The sequence below is a fragment of the Eleutherodactylus coqui genome, chromosome 6 (genome assembly GCF_035609145.1).
Source record: "Eleutherodactylus coqui strain aEleCoq1 chromosome 6, aEleCoq1.hap1, whole genome shotgun sequence".
NCBI classification, from domain to species: domain Eukaryota; kingdom Metazoa; phylum Chordata; class Amphibia; order Anura; family Eleutherodactylidae; genus Eleutherodactylus; species Eleutherodactylus coqui.
This window is the reverse complement of record NC_089842.1, coordinates 173,007,133-173,024,795: the sequence shown is the minus strand read 5'-3', so window position 1 is coordinate 173,024,795 and position 17,663 is coordinate 173,007,133. Positions and strand designations below refer to the sequence as shown.

General features: G+C 43.2%; 1 protein-coding gene across 5 annotated transcripts in view; it reads left to right on the top strand.

Moving 5' to 3' along the window:
- Window positions 1-17,663, top strand: part of DAAM1 (dishevelled associated activator of morphogenesis 1) — a 188,686-nt gene that overhangs the window by 139,292 nt on the left and 31,731 nt on the right. For all 5 annotated transcript variants that reach the window (XM_066608225.1, XM_066608227.1, XM_066608223.1 and 2 more), the window contains 2 exons: window positions 10,432-10,516; window positions 15,545-15,651. In XM_066608225.1, coding sequence (XP_066464322.1) covers window positions 10,432-10,516; window positions 15,545-15,651 — 192 coding nt within the window. The remainder of the gene's footprint in view (window positions 1-10,431; window positions 10,517-15,544; window positions 15,652-17,663) is intronic.

Here is a 17,663-nt window from a genome sequence, read left to right as displayed (position 1 = left end):
TTTTCAGTCGTTGTACTATCGTTGGGTAGTGTTTGCATTGAAAACTACCCTAAAATCTCTGAACGATGTCATTTTGACCAAACGAAAAGCAAACGGCCGAATGATGGATTTTAAGCAGACTGAAAGACAACGATGAGCACGACGGGTGCAAGATAGACACAACGATTATTGCTTAAATGATGGCTTTTGAGCGAATTTCGAGTGATAATCGTTGTCTAAATCAGCCTTAACACTTACAAGGAAGGTCACATTTTCCCTTCCATTCAGAGAATCTCTGGATTCTCTTGAGTTGACCAACATTATGTTCTATGACCCAGAGTTAGGAAGTCTGGCTGTGCAATAATAATGTTCTGACTGTCTTGTTACATGCATTATTTTCTGTTTTCATGGATGTAATGCTGGATATACCTTACCCAGTTTAATGATCAAAATTAATGTAAGACATTGAGGGAAGAAAGGGCTTTCAGAGATTAGAAGTGCCAGTGTGACATACATACTTTCTGAAAATAACCAGGAATCCGGTCACAACCCCGATTTAGTCTTGTTAGGTTAGTGTGTTTTAGGGTATATTCACATTGCATTTGAGTCTTCTTTCTGAGGTATATGTTGAGAATTTCCCCATGTACACTTTAAACGGAATGTTCCAATGCGTATGGCTCCCATTAAGAACAGAATACCTTGCGGGATGCCTCCAAATAAAGTGGAGTTAACTGTGATTTTCTACATAGTAAAGCACTTTTTCTCTCATTCAAGTTCCTGGGGTTCTATGGGTTCATTGGACTTATATGCTGGAAGCTTTCCTGGTTTATACATCAAAATTGTACTAAAAATTGTAGTGAGAACATAGTAAAATACTTCAGGTGGGCCAAGCAGGATCTCATTTGTAGTCTCCTGTTAGAAAAGCTATTTGGTAAGCCTAAACAGGGTGGTATTCACAGATCAGGTAGTCTATAAGGATGTGCTATTTGTCTGGTTTATTGGAGCCTTAAAGTTGGTGGCAGCTGCAATGTACAATATATGTTGTTCCATTGAGAGATTCAGACTAGGTGTAGAAACTTTTCATCCTAATGCCCTGTGCTCCTCTGTTTTCAGTAAAAAAAAAAAAAAAAAGGCTCCACCTTTCATTATATTGGAAACAGAAAATCTGTGCTATTTTAGATGTACTGCAGAACCAAAGCTAAAAATAAGGGTTTTTTTTGGCTTCTCTCCAGCGTAGAACTCCTTATCCAGCTATTTTTTTTATTAAGGAAGTCATCTATAACTTTCTTCCTGGTCACTTGATGTACTATGAACTCAGAATAAGTTGTAAGAGGAAAAGCCTCTGACGCTGTCCCGCTGTCAGCTCTGATGGATGTTGTGGGAAAACGGTTTTTCATTTCCATTTCTATGCCACACCCATGAAAAATAAAGCGGGCACAGAGGAGCATATCTACTGACATGAAAGGTTTATTGCTCCCTGCACGTTTAACTTGGTTCTGGTTGACAGATATTATCCTGATGGCTCAATGTCAGCAAAAGCTGGAATGTAGATGTAAGCACCGACCGAGGACATTCAGTCTTCACATTCATTTGTTTCCCAAGCTCCTTAAAAACTAGGATCACCTTATCTGAACCTACTGAATTATATTAGGAATTGCTTAATTAGCAATTCCTTTATGTAGAAGTGCGCATGAAATTGTTCTCTTCAGCCTTAGGACACTTTTCTCAACAATGTGTCCCAGGGAGTCAAAGTTCAAAGCACAGTAGATAAAAGTTGGTTATTAATCCTCTTCAACAAACTTGTTCTCAAACACATCACTTGAGGCTCGTCCACATGTAGCGGCACTGAGCCAGCAAGAAAGGCTGGGAGATTTTGGCTCTGACACATTTTAAAATTGTGAATGCAGCTCTGAACTGCTACTACTATAAGTAGAGCAGTGTGTCTTTATAGCATTTGTAACTCCTTTATGTAGAGTAATTCTATTTAAAGGCTATTAAGGGCAGTTTTTTTTTTTACCTAGATGAAAGTATTTTGCGCTGACAATCATTTTTCCAAAGGGGCTGGATTATACATTTTTGTACCGTTTTTGTCTTTTGCAGCTTATACATAGCAGACTATATAGAAACTGCAGTCTAAAGGTGGCTTTACATGGGAACACTATAAGCGATAGTTCAGTGAACGGAGGCAGATCTCTTCCGGCTGCTCACCTCCCTTCACTGAGAACAAGCAGTCTTCCAAAGGTGGATTGCCTGTTTACACTGACGAAAATTTGCTCTCCAGTCACGTCTTTTCAGTGATCTAAGAGCAAGCAACTAGTGAGTTCCGAGTGATTTCTCGCTCGGTACCGTTGGGTCCCATGTTTACATAGGACAACTATCACTGAAAATCTCTCATTTGTGCAATTTTTTGGCTAAGGGTTGGCCAGTCTAAAGCTACCCTAATACCCCTTTACGCGAGCCAATTGTCTTTTGAACGTGTGCACGAGCGAGTGAAATCCCCACTAATTCGTTCGCTCTTGACAGGCAGATCATCGTTGAGAATTGTTCACTTCTCGTTCAGTGCTTCACATTCCTATGTCAAACACTAAGCGAAGAGTATTTAAATGTAACGAGAAGTGACTGAGCTGCTAAGAATTGTTATGCCGCCTGAAACTGAGCGACAAATGAAAAGCGAATGAATAGTGTACGATGGCTTGCGTACTTTCGTTTGCTTGAGCGAATTTTAGCGACAATTGTAGACAATGGACCTTAAGACACATGTCTTACATCGGTATTCCAAGTTCTGTAAGCCTTGCAAAAAGAAGGATTTTGGTTGTGCCTCAAACCAGTCATCCGTAGCAGCCATGGCATCAGAAATGGTGTGAAATTTGGTACCCTTGAGGTGTTTCTTCAGGTTTGGAAACAGATGATAGTCAGAGGGAGCTAGATCTGGTGAATAAGGTGGGTGGTCAACCAGCTGGAAGCCTAGCTCCACCAGTTTTGCCGTGGTCGCTTGTGCAGTGTGAGCGGAGGCGTTGTCTTGCAGGAACAAGATTCCTTTGGACAGCTTGCCGTACCTTTTGGCCTTCAGAGCTGCCTTCAATTGGTCCAAAAGTTCAACGTAATACCTTGTATTGATGGTGGAACCATTTTGAAGGTAGTCCACTAGCAGCACGCCCTCCTTATCCCAGAACACAGACGCCATCACCTTAGTGGCTGAACTTCTTTGGGCGAGGAGAACCACTGTGCCTCCACTCTTTTGACTGCTCATTGGTTTCAGGGTCATACAAATAAATCCAGGTCTCATCCATAGTGACCAGTCGATCCAGGAAGTTCTTATCACTTCGGAAACGCTGACAAATGGACCGGGAGGTTTTCACTCGCATGCTTTTCTGATCTGTTGTCAAACATTTGGGGAACCACTGTGCAGATAGCTTCTTCATGTTTGAATTTCATGGATAATGACACAGACATGTTCACGAGAAATCCCCATGTTGTCTGCTATTCCTTTAGCTGATATTCGCTGATTCTCCAGTATGAGGTTGTGCACCGCATCGACTATCTCCGGATCAACAACCTCTCTCGGTCGTCCAGGACGTTCCTCATCATTGATGCTGAAGTGGCCCGTTTTAAATTTGCAACCCAGTTCTTAACAGTAGAATAGGAAGGGCATTGATCCCTCAATGTCTGCGACATAGCACCATGAATATCCTTCGTGGACTTTCCTTGCAGAAGAATTTTGTCACTCCTCTGCTCTCATTTGCCGTGAATATCGCCATTTTGTTTTCCCGCGTGCCTAGATCACTGTTGCCATAAAATTTTCAAAACGTATATTAGACATATAAGGCTTTCATGTGATGTAACATTCGTTACCATAGAAACAAAAAAGGAACACAAAGCCAAAGACTTATCAGCACCCCCTCGTATATTACGATAAATCCCTTTTTTTTTTTTTTTTTTTTTATACAGGATCATTCAGTCATTCAGTTCTCTGTACCCATGTGAGAATGGCTGAACAGTCGGTGTTTAAACCGAACGAATAGTGAACGAGCTGACAATGATTTTCATGATTGCATGAAACAAAAGAATTATCGTTAATTGTAGGCCGCGTTTAGACTGAAGGATTGTTATTCAAATTCGAACAATCCAGCGATTGTTATTTTATTTTGTAAATAATTGTTCCATGTAAACGCACCTTACATCTCATTAGCTTTCAGCCCTTATCTTTCCTCTCCTGCACATCCTAATCAGCTAATTTATGACCCCAACAAACATAAACTTTATTGTAGTCCTAAATTAGCTGATAAGAGAGTGCAGGAGCGGAAAGATAAGAGCTGAAAGCTAATGAGATGTAAGGTGCGTTTACATGGAACAATTATAGGATTATAGTTCTCCTGAGCGAATGATGTCACAGTTTGCTCCTTCGCTCTGCAGTCCGGTTAGTCACAAAGATAAATCTTTTTTTTTTTTTTCTTTTTTTTTTATACAGGATCCTTCAGTTTGCTGCACCACTGAATGAGAACGACTGAACATTTGCGAACGAGCCAACAATGATTTATATGCTTGGATAAAATGAACGATAAGTGAACGAATTATCATTCAGTTGTTAGCCGTGTTTACACTGAGTGATTTATCGTTCACTTTTGTAAAACAATTTTTTTTAACCATAATTTTTGTGTAAGGCCGCCTGCAGGCGGTCGGAAATTCCGCGGCGGGATTTCCCGCCGAATTTCCACCCGTGGAAGCTGCCATAGGATTGCGTTAACAAACGCAATCCTAGGCAGACGGCAGCGATTTAGCTGCACAAAATGTCGCGCTGCAAACAAATCGTGGCATGCTCTATTTCTGTGCGGGGCTCGCAGAAACGTCACTCCCTGGCCGCCAGCTCCGCTCTGCGCATTCGCTGGCAGCCGGCACATGAAAGATCTGGAGCTGCGGGAGCAGGCGAGTGTCACGCTGCTCTCTGCAGATGCTCGGGTCGGGTCCGGCTGCGAGAATTCTCGCAGCCGGATCCGACCCAGCTGTCTGCAGGCGGCCTAAAAGGGAGTTAATACATCAGTCAAGCCTCACTGACAGATCTCTTGTTGAGACAGGGTGGCCACGCAGGCCAATTATTGACTTAAAAATTGCTCAAACTAGCGATTTTGAGCGATAGTTGACCCGTGTAAACATGGGACCTGACGGTACTGAGTGAAAAATCTCTCATTAGTCACTTCATTTCAGCTCAGTAAAACGAAGCAACTAGTAAGTGAGTTCTTCAGTGTAAACGGGCAGCAGTTCAACTATGAACATCTGCCTGTTCACAGTGAATGGCAGTAGGTGACTGGGGGAGATCTCCGGCTCCCTCCTTTTACAATTACTGAATGACTACCGCCCCCTTCATAGATGCACAGCAGCAATGGTTGTCCCATATAAAGTGTCTATATTCAGTGTCTTCTGCAGCTGCTACATATCAAACTAGGCACATTTTTACTTACACCCTATTGCAAAAATGATTGTCAGACCAAAATACATGCATTTAAGTTAAAAAGTGTCCCCAAGATGTCCATAGCCATTAAATGTACACTGGTGGACATTTACTCTAAAAAGGTTTTCTTACCTTAGACAATTATAGTACAGTACATTCAAAGCCTCCATCTGGATGTAACAGCTGTAAAGTGGGGACACCCTGTAGCCTTCTGGGGGTGAGATCCCCCATTTATTAAATATTCATGGCCTATTCACAGATAAGACATGACGCTCCGTTTACCTATGTAATAACTCTACAGCAACTTTGTTACAAACTGTGATCTATATGCCGCTGCGATGTGATAAACCAGTGGCATGCGGTCACCTGATGTGCGTTTCAAGTGGGTCGTTTTCTACTGTCATGTTTATCACAACATGGTTCTAAGTAGTATAATGGGGAATGCAGATAAAGCTGCGGGTGTCGTATGTTGCGATGGAGATGACCTGCACAACTACTTTGTAACACTCTGAATTAATCCCTTGCTTGCCCTGATTTCTGAGACTCCTTGGAATGATGTCATGGCTGCAAGAACCAGACATCAAGTGACCTCTTATCCTTTGGTTAAGCTGAGCCAAACATAACTAGATGGCTGATACGTCGTCATTTTTTTGAGGTCCCTCATCTCATGTAAGCAGAGAAAATGTGTTTTTGCTTATTACATACAAGTGATTGGTGAAGAACAAGTGAATGGAACTAAACACTGTGTACTTAAACACTCTGCTCTACAGGTTTTGCTAAATACCACAAAATTCTATGTGGACGGATCCTGCTTGGGTTTTTTAAAAAAGTGCAGCACGTCTGCATGGTTTTTTCCGGTAGTGTAAATGGAAAAAGTCTTGTTTACTTGCACGGTAGGCATTTTCATGCAGGAAATAGTGCCTACTGCACAGGATGTGATTGTAGCCCAAAGGGCCTACTGCACAGCATGTGATGTGTAGCCTTACACATCACTTCCACTAAGTGACAGGCTAGCTGTTCACGACTCTTGGAATGCTGAGTGGCAAGCCCTGCAGTGGTAGTCCGAGTGTATCACCTGCCTGTTCCAGAACATGTGCAGCGGGTCCACAAAGTCTTCAGATCCTTTAACTTTAACCAGGCAGTTCCTGGTTTCCTCCAGATGTATTGTTTAGATTTGAGGCTAAAAAGTTAAATCTTCGCTTCATCAAACCAGAGAATCTTGTTTCTCACAGTCAGAGTCCTTTAGGTGCTTTTGGCAAACTCCAGGTGGGCTTTCATCTGTCCTTTTACTGAAGGGAGGCTTTATTCTGGCCCCTCTGCCTTAAAGCCCAGTTTGGTGGAGGCTACAGTGATGGTTGACTTTCTGGAAGTTTCTCCCATCTGCACACAGGATCTTTGGAGCTCAGCCAGGAGTGACTATTGGGTTCTTGGTCACTTCTCTCACCAAGACCCTTCTCCCCCAATTACTTAGGTGGGTCGTCAGCTCTAGGAAGAGACCTGGTTGTTGCAAATGTCTCCCATTTAAGTATTATGGAGGCCGCTGTACTCCTGGGAATTTTCAGTGCAGTAGATATTTTTTGTAGCTTTCTTTAGATCTGTGCCTCCACACAATCCCATCTCTGAGTTTTACATGCAGTTCTTTCCTCTTTATAGCTGGTTTTGGCTCTGATATGCATAGTGAGTTGAGAGACCTTATCTAGTCAGGGGTGTGTCTCTTAAAATTATGTCCAATCAACGGAATTTACCACAGGTGGATTTCAATTAAGGTGTAGAAACATCTCAAAGATGATCAAGAGAAATGGGAGGCTCCCAGTGTCACACCAAAGGGTCTGAACACTTACATCAATGCAAAATGTTAGTTTAAAAAAAAAAAATTCCGAAGATTTTTAGCATTCTGTTTTCACTTTATCATTTTGGGATATTGAGTGCAGAATGATAACGCAAAATGTTTTTTTCATTTACACATGGCCACAAAATAACAAAGTGTAAAGAAAAGTGATCATGTCTGAAGACTTTCTGGAACCACTGGAATTAAAGGGGTTGTCCTGTTGGAAATTAACTTTCAAACTTAAATAAAACAATAGGTTACCTACCCTCCTCAGCCCTGGCAATTCAGTGCTGCTGCTTTCCAATTCACCCGATCTCTTGACATCAGAAGTTAGTTGATCACCGCCTGCCAATCAGAGGCCAAAGCATCACGTTTTCCTGGCATCATGACATCCAGGATGTGAGCATTGATGCCAAGAGAACCAGCCATGACGCTACAGACCCTCTTTGGCAGACAGCGGTCACTTGACTTCCGCTGTCAACAGAGACTGGGTTAATAGCGGGACGGCAGCTCTGGATTGCTGGGGCTGAGGAGGGTTAAGTACCATTCTGTTATTTTTTATTTCAAGTGATGTGGCTCTCCATTTTAAAAGTTAATTTCTAACTGGGCAAGCTCTTTAAATAGAAGCTGGCCCATCTGATTGCTCCAGGTCTTTCCCCGATAGTCAGCTGTTATCGTCAGGAAACCCTGCATCCAACTATACTTGTTTGCTACAGTGGCCATGCATACATACACACCAAGATAGTACATGACAATTGGTGGCACACAGCAACTATGCAATGTCATGTGTAGCACGCAGTGAATTATGGCGGGGTGAGCTCAGCCTTTTAGAGCGAATGTGACCAACTGAATGATTTCTCATTTGAACGAGCCAGCGATATATAAACAGGCTGCCCGAGTGAACTCTGACATCTTTTGATCATTCAAATAAGAAATCGTTGGGTATAAACGGCCCCAAAGTAATGGATGAACTGACATTTAACAACCAGAAGCAAAGAGCTTGAGGACGTGAAGCCCCTTGTTGTTTATCAGTAACACAATGGATGCACTACAATGTAAGGACTGCAGCTTTCAGCACCCCCTTCTAAGTAAACAGATCTTGCTGTACTAAACCTTGAGCTAGTTCTGTTGGCGGAAATTAAACACCCGAGGGATTATTTAATAAGCTTCAATTGTTTTTAGTGATTAGGTGATGACCCCTTTGATCTGATGTCTTCCCTCCCATAACTCCACAAACGCCCCTTAGCTATTAACATTTGCCAAGAACAAAATATTTGTTCTTATGAAGTGCCTGAATATACACGAGCCTCCTTGTTATGTTAAGGAGACTCTGTATAGACTGATCCATAGATTGTGCCGAGGAGTTCCAAAAGGTCAAATCTGCGCTGAAAATCTACAGAGCGAATTGACACACTGCGGATTTCAAATCAGCATCGCAGGCTGGTTAGCATGCAGAAAGATTTTGCAATGTGTAGATGGGATTTTAAGATCTTCTCTATTTTGCTGGTACTTGATTATGCTGCCATCAGAAAAATCCACCTTGTGTGCAGGTTCACTCAAGGTGCTTTCACTGGAATTGGCCCCGTGTTATGCTATGGGGCTTGAAATCTGCTTTTTTTTTCAATTTCGTACGTTTTTTGTTTTCCACAGCGGAAGAGCGTGCCAATACGGAATTCACAATTGATGTTGCACATTTTTGACATAAAGAAATAATTGCACAATAAAATTCTGTAGAAAAAAGACAGATTACACAAAATGTTACATAAACCAAATTCCGCAGTTAGTCGACCAGATAGGAATTGCGGATTCCGCGAGCATTTTGATCTGCGGTAATACGCGGATCAATCAAATGCATTGGATTACACATTTCCGCTCACATTAGCAGGTCAGCATTGCGTAATTCGCTTGTGGGGGGAAAAAACGAGCATGTTTTATTTTACCGCGATTGCCACTACATAGAGCCCATTGTTCGCTATGGTCACAGATATACCTGCAGCCCATACACAATTACATTACGCGGGCATACGCAGGGTCATGGCCGGGCTCACAGCTGGAATCTGCTCAGGGTCTCTCGCAGTGGATTCAGCTTACAGCCATGACCCTGGCCTTAAACAAAATCTGTTTTTACTAAATTTGCCACTGCACTGTATATTGCATACCATTCCGGTGTCTGCCTATGTATTTCCAGTCCTATACAGAAGTCTATTGGAAAACCATACCCAGAGCAATACTGCCTTAAAAAAAAATTCCGCTAACTGCCAAAAAATGCTTTAAAAGTGAAGAAAAATTCCACAGAAAATACATTGTTTGCAGCACAGTGTTCTATTTCAGTACTGGCTGTAAGTTGGCATTTTTGTAAAGCGGTTTAAATAATAAAAAAAAAAAAGCTGACATTTTCCTAAAAACACTTTTCAAATAGTCTTGATTAAAATTGACCTACCAATTTGTGTCTACAGCTCGCATGTAGGCCTTTGTTTCTCCATGGTAACAGACAACAAACAAACCCTGTGTAGTCAGATCCTGCAGCCATGGGTCTCCTACTTTTTACTTATGTACTGTATAATCGCAACTAATCAAGAAGTGGAGGAACAATAATCACCCATTGCTTCATCACTGACTGCATTCTGAGGGCAGGATAAATAAAAATTGGAATCGCAAAGTTTGGGTTTAAATTTAGAAAAATGTGGATTTCCAGTGACGTTCAGCATTCTAGCGGTCAGGTATCTTGCTTTAATCTTTGAGATCAACACTATTAACGCATAATTGGAGCATGTGTTAACTTGCTGTACGATATGCTGGGAATTCTGCTAGTGACGACGCTTTTACCATGGTGAGGTTCAGTATGAACTTGTACAGGTTCAGAGTGATCTGTTGTACATGTTACCGTAAAACTCATTATGCTGGAGGAGGGGGGGGGGGGGGGAGTTAAGACAAAAATATGCAGGATTCTGGGGACGCTATTATTCATAGTTGTTTGAAATTGGTAACTAGAAAAGAGCATTGCTAATTCATGTGACACAATGACATTTAAATCAGTGGCAGAATCTTGCTTCCCATCAGTGTTCTTTTCTATCATAGCTGGAAAGAGTGGTCACCACTGTTTGCCGCCGATACAGAACTGTCGGCATTCCCTGACTTCCATCATTTAATATGTTCTTTAATGTTTGCATTCTTCTAGGCTGAAGTTGTCAAATGAAGAAATCAAACGTGCAATTTTGACAATGGATGAGCAGGAGGATCTACCAAAAGACATGCTGGAACAGGTGAGGGCGATACCTTATCTGACTTGTCACCAGTGACCTTTCTTTCAGTAGCAATAAAGGAAACCTCCAGCCAATGCAGTCGTTATTAACAAAATTGCCTTTTGGAAACTGAATAGTGACAGATGAGGCGTAGATAATTTCATAATGTGGGGAATTTGCATTGTGAGCACAGAATGCACTGACAAGATATTACATTTACTTAAAGGGATTATGTGGGACTAAAATATTGATGCCCTATCCAATCAGCTATGTGAAGAGGCCACAGTGCTGTAGCCTCTTCTCTGGCAGTGACCTCACCTTCATTTGCCACATGGCCGGTGTGCAACTCCGTTCCAATAAAGTGAATGGGATTGAGCTGCTATACCAGGCAAAGCCACTACAAAATTAACAGCGCTGTGCACAACCTCTTTAAACAGCTGATCGGCGAGAGGCCTAGATCATAAATATCCTAATCCTCAAAAACCCCTCTAATGTAATAACACAATATGAACTTTAAGGCATCCCTCACACAGACATTGCAGTAAGTGCCGCAATTTAAATTGCGGCACTTTGCCGCGTTTTACTTTAGTTTTCTGCCGCAGTGACGCTGTGGCTGATGCTGGCTTTTAGCACTCTTCATCATTGATGAGGAGCGATAAGCGCTCAAAAATAGAACAGACACCGCTAAAAAATCATGGCGCTGAAAAGCGCTGCGATCAAGTGGCTGTCTGAGAGGTCCGAGTGAAAGCAATGGGAGCGTTATGCCGCGATTAGCGGGGTGCTGAAAGCGCCCCCCTAAGGCTCCCCAGAGGTCCACCATAATGTGGGGACTGGACCCCTAATATAAGGCTCCCAAGAGGTCCACCATAATGTGGGGACTAGAGCCCTAATATAAGGCTTCCTAGAGGTCCAAAGTAATGTGGGGACTGGACCCGTAATATAAAGCTTTCCAAAGGTCCACCATAATGGGAGGACTAGACCCCTAATATAAGGCTCCCCAGAGGTCCAGCTCAATGGGGGGACTAGACCCCTAAAATAAGGCTAAGGCTCCCTAGAGGTCCACAATAATGTGGGGGACTAGACCCCTGATTTAAGGCTCCCTAGAGGTCGACTATAATGTGGGGACTACACCCCTAATATAAGGCTCTCCAGAGGTCCACCATAATGTAGGGATTAGACCCCTAATATAAGGCTCCCCAGAGGTCCACCATAGTGTGGGGACTTAGACCCCTAATATAAGGCTTTCCAAAGGTCCACCATAATGAGGGGACTAGACCCCCAATATAAGGCTCCCCAGAGGTCCAGCTCAATGGGGGGACTAGACCCCTAAAATAAGGCTAAGGCTCCCTAGAGGTCCACAATAATGTGGGGACTAGACCCCTGATTTAAGGCTCCCTAGAGGTCGACTATAATGTGGGGACTACACCCCTAATATAAGGCTCTCCAGAGGTCCACCATAATGTAGGGATTAGACCCCTAATATAAGGCTCCCCAGAGGTACACCATAGTGTGGGGACTTAGACCCCTAATATAAGGCTTTCCAAAGGTCCACCATAATGAGGGGACTAGACCCCCAATATAAGGCTCCCCAGAGGTCCAGCACAATGGGGGGACTAGACACCTAAAATAAGGCTCCCCAGAGGTCGACTATAATGTGGGGACAAGACCCCTAATATAAGGCTCCCCAGAGGTCGACTATAATGTGGGGACTAGACCCCTAATATAAGGCTTCTCAGAGGTCCAAAATAATGTGGGGACTAGACCCCTAATATAAGGCTTTCCAAAGGTCCACCATAATGAGGGGACTAGACCCCTAATATAAGGCTCCCCAGAGGTCCAGCACAATGGGGGGACTAGACACCTAAATTAAGGCTCCCCAGAGGTCGACTATAATGTGGGGACTAGACCCCTAATATAAGGCTCCCCAGAGGTCGACTATAATGTGGGGACTAGACCCCTAATATAAGGCTCACCAGAGGTCCACCATAATGTAGGGACTAGACCCCTAATATAAGGCTTCCCAGAGATCCACCATAATGTTAGGACTAGACCCCTAATATAAGGCTCCTCACTGGTCCAAAATAATGTGGGGACAAGACCACTGATGTGTTTCCGACCAACCTACTTCACTGTGGAAATAGACCTGCGGTTCAGAATTTAAGTCCTCCTCATGTCAATTTTAAGTGGTTTTGTAGTGTGAATTCCACCTTTTCAAATGAGGGGGTGAATTCCATGTCAAAAAACACACTTTATGGTGCGCATTTCGCACAGAAAATCTGCGGAAGGCCCACCACGAATACTCCACAGCAAATTCTGCCCTGCGTGAACATAGCCTTAACATTCAGTATTGTCATATACAAGAAGCACTATACTCGCATTAGGGATATACAGAGGGGAACAAAAATAAGGAAATGCCAAACACCAAAGCTGTAGTCCCCTTCTTTTTCATCAGAACTCTGTGCAATGATCATCTGTCTCTGTCACTCAACACACATTTCCGTCCACACTGGTGTTTGTCAGATGCGGTTTTTCCAATCTTACTGTATGCAGTCATAATCTTGGATACTATGCCTCATAATATAGCATATACCTTTATTACAGAGGCACCCACTATAAGGGCCCCAACTATTTGATCACATTGGAATTGTCAGCTCTGCCATAACGTCCTCACAACTGTGCAGAACGTTGTCTCTGACAAATGACGCTTCCCACGTGTTGGCGCTGTTATACAGATCATTGCATCACGCAACAGCTACAGCATTGCCTACTAACTCCGCATGTATGGATCCGTTTGTGGATCTAATCCTGGGATTAGCCAGCGATGTGGACGAGATTTAGCAAAAATCTTGTCCACGTGGGGCGGCCAATCCGTCTCGTGCAAAGCCGGGTGTAACCGCTAATGCGTCGTGGAATTGACAGCCGCAACATGTCAATCCTTTTTTTTATTTTCCGTTGTGGCCTCACTCCTCTCTATGGGGAGAGAAAGCCGAAACGGAATGCCAGTGGCCGAACCGCCCCAAAACCTGCCGTGAAATGCCATGGGTTTTGAAGCTGCGGCTCTCCCACGGAGATTTTCGGTGCGGCCAAGCCGCTGGATTTCCGTTCCGTGTGCACCCAGCCTTAGGAAGGATTCGCATGGTATTTTAATCATTAGCACTGAGCTGCCCTTTTGATATAGTATCGTAAAAAATATATTTCCCTGTTTGCATTGCGTAAAAAAAGTTGCTGCAGTATACAAGCAATAATGCCGTACTTCCTCAAAGAAAACATTAGCGCCATCTACAGGAGACTGCATGTTATTACAAGCATTTAAGAATTGTCCCTTGGGGTCATTCACACTGTCGTATTGTGTATTTCAGTCCTTGTATTCATGGACCGGAATACGCTGATTCCCTGCATATTTCTGCCTATTGCTTTTTTTCTATGCTCGTAAAAATAAAAACACAAGCAATCTCTCTGATCTCTTGTATAAATATGCAGCGAATACACAGGTTTTCTGCGTGTTTTTGCAAACTCATTGATTTCAATGGGCTGTTTCTGTGCATAAAATGCACCAAAATAGGACATGCTGCTTACAATGGCCTTTATTTACTTCGTATCACGTGTAAAGAATACGTGCGTAACACGCAGTGTATTTATATTCATGTGAATGAGCCCTTACTGTATTTCAGTATACTGCAGAGCCAATTCCATACAGAGGTTTTTTTTTCCTTTTTCTTCAAAACTTCTAGGGGAGAATATCTCTGCACATAGAGCACCTGAGCAGGTATTGCACAGTGGCGTACGTAGCCGCGTGGGACTCCATGTGCTGCTGTACCGCCTCTTTGTGTATGAGGTCTCGGACATCTTATATTTGCTCTGTGGATACTTCCAGTGTACTCCTCATAGCTCGGATGGATATTGGTGTATCAATAGAGACTACCTGTATAAGCAAGAACAAGTAAATAAGCAGCACCTCTCCCTGCACCCATAACCCCCTATAAAAGAACTGGAGGTTGAATGCTAGAACAGTGCATACTAGCAAGCGTAAAGACTGTTATGTGAGCGTCAACCTGTAGATCCCCTTTAACTTCAGTGACCTTTCTTAAATCTAACAAAATAAGTGAAGAATTCTTCTAATATAAGAGTTGGAGGCTCGCTACAAAACAAACAACTTACGCCAGCTCCTATACTCGTAAGGTATTGTTCAGTAATACAATCCACATTAAAAGGGAACGGGCCTGGGAAGATTTCCAGCAAAATACAATTTGTGGAGCAATTTGTCTCCAAAGTCTACAGTGTGAGCGCTCACACTGGCTCCAAATGTACGAGGAGAAAAGACTTAAAAAACAAAGCACCATTATATATGGGCCCCCGGGGGGTAGTAAATCCTAGGTGATAAAGCTCATGCATGCCTTGTCCATTAGAACTTCATTTAGGATATCAATATATTGGGGTACCCTTACATGCTGCGGTTGATCCACTATTACCACCTCTGAATCACTATCACCCTGCCGCACCTCAACTTGCCAATCGCAGCAATAACCAGCGCAGGTGCTGCCCGGCAATAAGCTGGGATCTGCATGCAGTTATAGCGGAAGATCTTTACCCTGTATGGGCACCCAAAGGAATCTCAGGGCATCTGTCATTAGTTAGAGGAATTTCACTGTACATTATAATATATACACTATAGTGCTAAAAGGATTTGGACACCTCTGTCTGTATTTGAACCCTACTGAACATCTTGGGGACGAACTGAAATATCAGGTCAGAAAATATGAACAGCGTGCATCTTATTGGAGAGGAAGTGCCAGATATTTGCAGGATGAGTGGAGGGAAATACCAGCTGAAGTGTATCAGACATTTGAAGAAAGTATGCCACAGAGAGTATCCGATGTCGTTATGGCCACAGGAGGCCCACTAAGTATTAACATATGGAAATAAATACTATTTACGATTCTTGCTCGGGTGTCCCAATCCTTTTGGTAGGATGGTGTACATCCAGTCTGTAGTATGTGCTCATAACATTGAATGTGCAGAGTTTTCTTACACTCTCTGTATCCTCTGCAGCTCCTGAAGTTTGTTCCTGAGAAGAGTGACATTGACTTGCTGGAGGAGCACAAACATGAGCTGGATCGTATGGCCAAACCTGACAGGTTCCTCTTCGAGATGAGCAGGTACCTATAATTGTAAACTGCATGTTGCTCATACAGTGACAATCAATCAACTACTCATGACCTTCCTTTAGTATTTTCCATCTGAATGTTTGTTTGTTTTTTTATTTTCTCAAGCCAAAGCTAGGAGCGGATTCTAAACACAGTAAAAATATAATGAATTTTTTTATTTTTTTTTAAATTTTAAGTTAAAGGGGTTGTCTCGCGAAAGCAAGTGGGGTTAAGCACTTCTGTATGGCCATATTAATGCACTTTGTAATATACATCGTGCATTAAATATGAGCCATACAGAAGTTATTCACTTACCTGCTCCGTTGCTGGCGTCCCCGTTGCCATGGATCCGTCTAACTTCGGTGTCTTCTTGCTTTTTTAGACGCGCTTGCGCAGATCTATCTTCTCCATTCGGCTCGTCTCGGCATCACCGGCATTTTGGCTCCGCCCCCTTGTACGCGGCATCGCGAAGCTCCGCCCCCGTCACATGTGCCGATTCCAGCCTCTGATTGGCTGGAATCGGCACATGTGACGGGGGCGGAGCTTCGCGATGACGCGTACAAGGGGGCGGAGCCAAAATGCCGGTGATGCCGAGACGAGCCGAATGGAGAAGATAGATCTGCGCAAGCGCGTCTAAAAAAGCAAGAAGACACCGAAGTTAGACGGATCCATGGCAACGGGGACGCCAGCAACGGAGCAGGTAAGTGAATAACTTCTGTATGGCTCATATTTAATGCACAATGTATATTACAAAGTGCATTAATATGGCCATACAGAAGTGCTTAACCCCACTTGCTTTCGCGAGACAACCCCTTTAAATCCATCTTCATCTGTGTTTTATGTAAGCCAAGATCAGTAGTGAAGGTTTTCCAGGAATATGCATAACTAGGACAGGACACCAGTGTGTGACAGATGTGCCACTGTGCCTGGACAAACATTGAAGGGCCCACTAATGCACACTACAGCCCCATTTTTGGACCCCACTGATTACATATTGATGGTCTTCATGACAACTCGTTACTTTCCAACTAGGCATAGTAGTTTACTTGTCAGTCTCCCTCACCCAGTCACCCAATAACACATAGTTTTCACCCTGTTGCCAGCTATAAAGACTAAAAATGGTGCATTTTGTCCTTTTGCTGTGCCTGTGTCCTATCCTCTAAGGGGTTTGGTCTGGGGTCTGATTTAAGCTAGAGGTTTGAGTTTTAATTGATATAAACATAGTATATTTTTTTATGTATTTAGAGAGTCTGGGGTCTGAAATTAAAGGGGTTGTCCAAGTTACAGATAATCTGTAAAACCCTTTCCCATGCGCTAAAATTACAGTGATATACTTGCCTCTCCGTGCCCCTACTATGTCCTGTGCAGGTACTTAGTCCTCCATGCCTCTGCTTGTTTGCAGGCTGCAGTCCCGCCTTGTTAACAGAATGTCACAGCTGCTGCAGCCAATTACAGAGCTCAGCGATTGATTGCTGAGCTCGGTTCTTGGCTGCAGCGCCTGTGGCATCCCGTAAATGGGCCAGGGCAGCCTGTAAACGTAATGTCACAGGGGAGACCCGGAGTAGTGCCGTCAGACACTACTTTGTTATTTTAGTGCATGGGAAAAGCGTTTTTCAGTTAAACTAGAACTTAAACAACCCCTTTAACGCATAATATCGGCCCTGTGTAGTGTTGCCCACAATTTCCTGATTTATATTGGATAGTAACATTTATTATTGTCCTTAATCTGAGAAATTTGAGAATAGTGCCTCATGTTTGGGTAGTGGATCTGGGTCTTGATCTTCATATCGGGGTCTGAATATATTGAGCCCTGCCCTTTTATATAAGCTACACCCTTTGAAAAGGTCCCTCCTATTTTGCCGTGACATGCTGATCAACTATCACCCTGCGAAGGGTTCCCCAAGTTGACATCCCTGCATTAGCGCCACACCTTATAGCCTGTTGTGACAAGTAATATGGTATATTGCATCTATGTGGGTTTGCTCAACCAGTGCTGATGGCTGGAGACCCTCCTAGATGCATCG